Source organism: Mesoplodon bidens, assembly GCF_964165515.1.
Source record: "Mesoplodon bidens genome assembly, chromosome: 4".
Lineage (NCBI taxonomy): Eukaryota > Metazoa > Chordata > Mammalia > Artiodactyla > Ziphiidae > Mesoplodon > Mesoplodon bidens.
In genome coordinates this window covers 152,505,316-152,511,535 of record NC_138160.1, presented here as the reverse complement: position 1 = coordinate 152,511,535, position 6,220 = coordinate 152,505,316, and the positions used below count along the sequence as shown (strand labels likewise).

Genomic DNA, 6,220 nt, shown 5'->3' with positions numbered 1-6,220 from the left:
AACCATTGCCTTTTTATTGTATGCTTTTAACATCAAATATTTTGTAACACACTCAACCTTTTTGTTTCTACCCCCTTCATTACATTAGATCTTGACAGACTGGCCACAAAGTCAAATCCATAGGCAATATCACAGGTCCAATATAGGATGTTTGTTTTCCATTAGGGAGAAACAAATATGTCTGTCTTTCGAAACAGGTTGTCAGTACCTTGAATGACATAACATTGATGTCTAGAATTTGTTCAGCACACGGATTCTTTTTTCACATCTTGAAATGTTAAACATATAGTGCATATAGTATTACCTGTTCCAAAAAAAGTATAGATAAATAATTTATTAAAAAATATATACACCTTATATATTTAAGACATAGAATCTGAGAACAGGCTAGGATAGGATTATAAAAAAAAGATATTTACTAAACAAAGTTATTATAGCCTACAGATAAATAAGATAGGTTTGGTCCTATAAGATTTTAAACTACTTTTTATATTTTTAGAACTTCCAAGTAGTTTGAGATGGAGTTCAGGAGGTATTCTTGGCGTTCAGTGCTTAGAAGGACCTCAGGGTCTGCTCCAGGCCTGTGGAGAGGCGTCTGTGTCGGGGTTCAGGTCTGCGGCATAGAAAAGCAGGAGCTTCAACAGGTGCACCTTGTCTTGGAGCTGCGGGACGAGCGGCTCCCCCAGCATCTGGACCAGGCGGCTGCGGAAGGCCTCGATCTGTTTCTCCACGTCCACCACTGTGATGTCATCTCCTTGCTGGGGCTTGGGCTTAATCCTTTTGATGATTAAGTCTTTTCGATCGATCACTGAACTCCGTAAGTGCTCTGCAAGAGGGAAAGAGTCAGCGCAACTGTTCTGAACTGCTTTTTATTCCTTTATGACTTGGGAAGATGTCCAATTTTGGTAGGTAGGGTCTAGGCAAAGACTTGTTGATGAGTTACGAGGATACAAGTCAAAGGGCATGTGAGTACCTGTGGTAACTCCATTTCCAGTCCTTTGTTCTTGGTTCTCTCTGGACCTCAAGTTTTACATATTAAAAAATGTATTTCAAAGTCATTTTTATTTTTTTCAGAGTAGTACATGCTTTGTTTAAGAAAATCAAATTCTACTCAAAGGCTTTTGTCCCCTGTGACCGTTCTCCCCCAGTAGCAGAGTGAAATAGAGCACATTTCCCTGCTTAAAACCCTCCAGATACTTGCCTTTGCTTTCAGAGGCCAAACTCCACATTGTTCTGTGGCCCAGCCTGCCTGCCAGTCTCCTCTAGTCCTGCTCTCCTTCTTACTACCCGGATCTTACCTCCAGTTCTTGAAACAAGCTCTTCCTGCATCATGGCATTTGCACTTGTTCTCTCTACCTGGACTGCTTTTCCCCTAGACCTTGGCATGCTTACCTCCTTCTCATCCCTTGGGACTCAGCTAAGAGGCCCTCCCTGACTAGGGTGAGCTGCTTCCCTCGTTTCCCCAGTGTTCCTCTTCATCACAGCACCTGATTTATTTATTGGGTTGCACTCACCAAAACTATGATTGTTTTTGTTGGCTCGTCCACTGTCAGTCACTGTCACTGCAGCTAGAACGTCAGTCCATGAGGGCTGGGCCCAAGGCTCTGCCTCTGATGTCACGTACCGGGAAAGGGGTGTACATCCTCATCTCTTCCATGTTCTTGCTGATCGCCAGAGAATAACTAGACTACCCCAGTTGTGGGGCATTCTACAAAATAACTGCCCTGGACTCTTCAAAAATGTACATATTACGAGAGACAAGTAAAGGCTGGGAGCTGTGTTAGATGACAGTAGACTGAAGAGCATAACAACCAAGTACAATGTGTGATGTTTGACTGAATCCTGGCCCAAAGCAAAACTGAACACCTATAAAGGATATTATTGGCACATATTAGATAATATTCAATCAAGGATAAAAAGAGTGGGATGATGAATAGTTGTTATGTAGGGGAATATTCGTATTCTTAAGCTGAAGTATTTAAGCATGAAGGATTATGATAGTGCAACTTACTCTTAACTGGTTCAGCAAAAAAAAGAAAAAGAAAAAAGCATATAGATGGATCAATAGATAAACCAGATGTGGCAAAATGTTAACAGCTTATGAATCAAGGTAAAGGTTATATGGGTGTGTGTCGTACTATGCTTTAAACTTTTCTGTAAGTCCAAAAATAAAATACTGGGGGAAAGTACAAAGGTCTAAAGGTATCTCATCCCAAATCCATAACTCAGTCCCAACAAGGTTCTGGAAGTGTGTGGAATTGAGGGACAGGAGCTCAAGGTTACATATAAGGCAAATGAAGTGAGAAGAGCCCTGCAGCCCTTCTGACTCCCAGGTGTGCCAGAGGCCACAACAGTATCATTTTCTCTATCTCATTTATAAAATGGGGGTAATGGCACCTTCATTAACAGGGTTATTAGAAGGACTGAACTACAGTGTCCAGAAATTTGGGAAACATAGAAGAAACTGAAAAGAAAGTACAATAAATACACTGTAGAGTATCCAAAAAGTCTGGAAACATAGGAGGTGAAGCTGCCTTGAGATGTCATTACAGGGCCCTTTCAACATTCAGTCAACAAACATTTACAGTGAGCACCTACTCTGTCTGGAACTGGGCCAGACTCCGGGGATGCAGTGGGATCAGAGCCTTGGGCCCAGCCCTCATGGACTGACGTTCTAGCTGAAGTGACAGTGACTGACAGTGAACAAGCCAACAAAAACAATCATAGTTTTGGTGAGTGCAACCCAATAAATAAATCAGGTGCTGTGATGAAGAGGAACACTGGGGAAACGAGGGAAGCAGCTCACTCTAGTCAGGGAGGGCCTCTTAGCTGAGTCCCAAAGGATGAGAAGGAGGTAAGCATGCCAAGGTCTAGGGGAAAAGCAGTCCAGGTAGAGAGAACAAGTGCAAATGCCATGATGCAGGAAGAGCTTGTTTCAAGAACTGGAGGTAAGATCCGGGTAGTAAGAAGGAGAGCAGGACTAGAGGAGACTGGCAGGCAGGCTGGGCCACAGAACAATGTGGAGTTTGGCCTCTGAAAGCAAAGACAAGTATCTGGAGGGTTTTAAGCAGGGAAATGTGCTCTATTTCACTCTGCTACTGGGGGAGAACGGTCACAGGGGACAAAAGCCTTTGAGTAGAATTTGATTTTCTTAAACAAAGCATGTACTACTGAAAAAAATAAAAATGACTTTGAAAAGACAGAATTGGCTGAATAGAGTGGGATAGGGAACATGTGGGTTAGGAGCAAGAATTTGGAATTTATTAATACAGGAAATTCAAAGAAGCAAAGGTTGGCAGTGTGCACCTAACCACCATCCAAGGGGAGGAAGTCTTGGCCAGTGGACTTGAACCATTCTGGTCCAGTTGGCAAGGCCTTGGATTTTATGCTTCAGTACAGGAGAGTTCTTACATTGGATGTTCTTGTGATTATTGTGTGAGGTGATTTATGTAAAGGGTTTATTTGGCACAAGGCCTGGCTCAAGATATTCTGGCTAATAGTATTATTAGTTCCTGGATCAACACTAGGATCAGCTACTATTATTTTATCATCATCATCGTCACTACAGGAATCTCCAATCTAACAGTCACACTGAGCTCTTTATCTTCTCTGCAGATCTTCCATTTATCTCCACGTCAGCACTGGCAGAAGCCTGGGCGTCATCCTTCAGCCTCGGTCACCCACGCCCTGTCACACTGATCTTCAAAGTGCTTCTGATCCGTCACTGCCTTCCCCACTGCACCGCCCACACCCTTGTCACCATTATCCCTCCCCTGACCTCTCTGGTCCTTGGCCAAACTATTTATCACACATCAGGCAGAGTGACCTTACTTAAAACCACTTTGATGGGTTCCCTTCACTCTGGAATCAAGGTGAAATTCCTTAACACGAACTCCCTAACAGGAGGGCCCTTCACGCCTGCTCCTGTCTAGTACCGTGGTCTCGTTTTGTGCTATTCCCCCCTTGCTCACTGTATCCTAGTCCTACCAGTTTACTCTATGTTCCTTGGACTCATTAAGCAACTTCTTGTCTCAAGGCCCTTGGACATGCTGTTTCTTCTTTCTGGGAAACTTTTCCCTCCCTATTCGCCTGGCTAACACTGGTACTTCATATCTCAGCCCAAGTATCACTTCTTCAGGGAGGCCTTCCTGGGTTCCTCCATAAACAGTTTAAGCCCTGTTTTGTGCACTTGTACTTTCCTTCACAGCATTTATTTTCATTGCAATTATATGTTACTTGTGTGGTGGTTTGTTTAGGGTCAATCTCTTTACTAGACAGTTAAGCTCTAGGAGGGCAGGGGCCATGTTGGTCTCATTCACTGAAGTTTTCCCAATGAGCCAGGCACAGAGGAGGCATTCAGTAAATATTTGTTGCCTGGATGAATGTATGAACTTAACTGATCTTGCCTGAGTCTGCTTTTCTCCCCTCTGTGGACAGGGTCCCTTGCAGGAAGGCTGTATGTGAGACTCTCCTTGGAGTGAACAGGTGTCTGACTTCCGCGTCGCCCTAAGTGGTCCAGCAGAGCGGAATTCAGGAAAAGCATGCATTTCATTCATTTAAATACTATATGTTTAAATTCCTAGAATTCATAGTTTCAAAATATGAGGTTCTAATTATTCATAAGCATCAGGAAAACTCATGGCATTATGTCAATTCATAATTTTGCCGAGGCTCAGACTTGAGTCACATGGTTGTGGAACTGGGGTGTGGGTGATTGACTCTCTCAGCCAGAGAATGTGAGCTCAGCCGACAGCCCAGCATCCACCTCTCAGTGGGGCTACTCTGCCCTCTACAGAAACATTTACAAGATGTGGGGCTTCAAGATATACTTCTCCCCAGGGTCAAGGGTAGATACAAAAGTATTTTAACCATGTATAGAGAGTTTAGAAAGTGGGGGGTCGGAAATTCCTTAGAATCTCACCTTCTAATCTCACCCAGTGATTTCATAGAAAATTAATTCCTTCCAGTGTGCTTTCACCATATACAGACTTTGGCAACAAACCTGGCTCTGCATTTACTTTCCTCTCAGCCTTTGTTTTCCCATCTGTGAAAGGCGGGTGGTACTCACCTTCACAGGGTTACCGGGTTAGATAAGCCAGTGCATGCTCATTTACCTATGCTCCCTTCCTCTCTTCCTCCATGCTAAGAGGTTCCCATAAACATAGGGCGAGCTTAGGCTCCCCAACCTCTTCCCTTCTTCCCCCACCCTTGGAGCTGGACAACTCCAGCCGACCTCAAAATGCACTCAACAATGTCCTCAGCCCACTTGAAGAGGACAGAGATGACTAAGGAGCCCTCACAGTAAAATGCCTACTGACAAGGACACTGACCATTTCAGGGAACATTCAGCTGTGTTCTTTGTAGTTCTTTGTAGGACTGTGTTTTCAAACTACTGGTTCTAAATATTTTTTTCTCCTTCTTAACTCCTGGTCTCCAAAGAAGCTGGAAAGGATGTTAAGGATAAAATAGCATTGGAACACACCCTGTTTATTCTTGGTCAATATACAGTGGTCTGAGGCCTTCCTCTCTTTTATTCAAGGCAGAAAAATATTCTGTAATAAAAGTAGATCCCATGTCCATCTTAAATTACTATTGCCCATGACCCAGGTGTATTCCCTGGGATGCAAAACAGAAATGAACAAGAAGTGTTAAAGGTGAACTTTAAGCGAAACTGAGCTGCTTTAATATTAAACTTTCAGCTAGATCTCCAAAAGAAACAATTACATAAACCTCCATGAGGCATGGAATTTGCCTTTGGGGCTTTGTTCTCAGAAGGACACATACCTTTCTTTGAGCGTGTTAAAAAATGCACAAACCACACAATTACATGTCGTGACCTTGACAATGCTCTCTCTTATGTTTTAGTTACAGGCGCCTGAAACAGAGAAGACCCTTGTAGCCTACTCCTGGCCAGATGACAGGCAGCTAACACTGACTGAGCGCTTTCTACTTTTATCTCATGCCCATTAGCAATCAGTCTTGGCAAGTTATGTATTACCATCCCCGATCTATAGAAGGAAGAAACTGAGGTCTAGAGACATAAAGTTAGCTGCCCAATGCAGAGTAGGTGATGGAGTTGGGATTTAAACCCAGACCTTCTGTCTTAAATCCAGTGCTTTTTAAAATGTTTCTGTAACAGCTTCCTCAATTCCAGGCCCAAGAGGGTGTAAGGACCATCTTATCTTCCCAAGTGCCATTACTGAGCTAAAATCAACCTCAA

At 43.3% G+C, this 6,220-nt stretch overlaps 1 protein-coding gene across 2 annotated transcripts in view; it reads right to left on the bottom strand.

The window, feature by feature from the left end:
- Positions 1-10: 10 nt before the first annotated feature.
- SIMC1 (SUMO interacting motifs containing 1) overlaps positions 11-6,220 on the bottom strand; it is a 100,127-nt gene continuing 93,917 nt past the window's right edge. For both annotated transcript variants that reach the window (XM_081231934.1, XM_081231933.1), the window contains one exon: positions 11-826. In XM_081231934.1, coding sequence (XP_081088060.1) covers positions 564-826 — 263 coding nt within the window. In that variant the 3' untranslated portion in view covers positions 11-563. The remainder of the gene's footprint in view (positions 827-6,220) is intronic.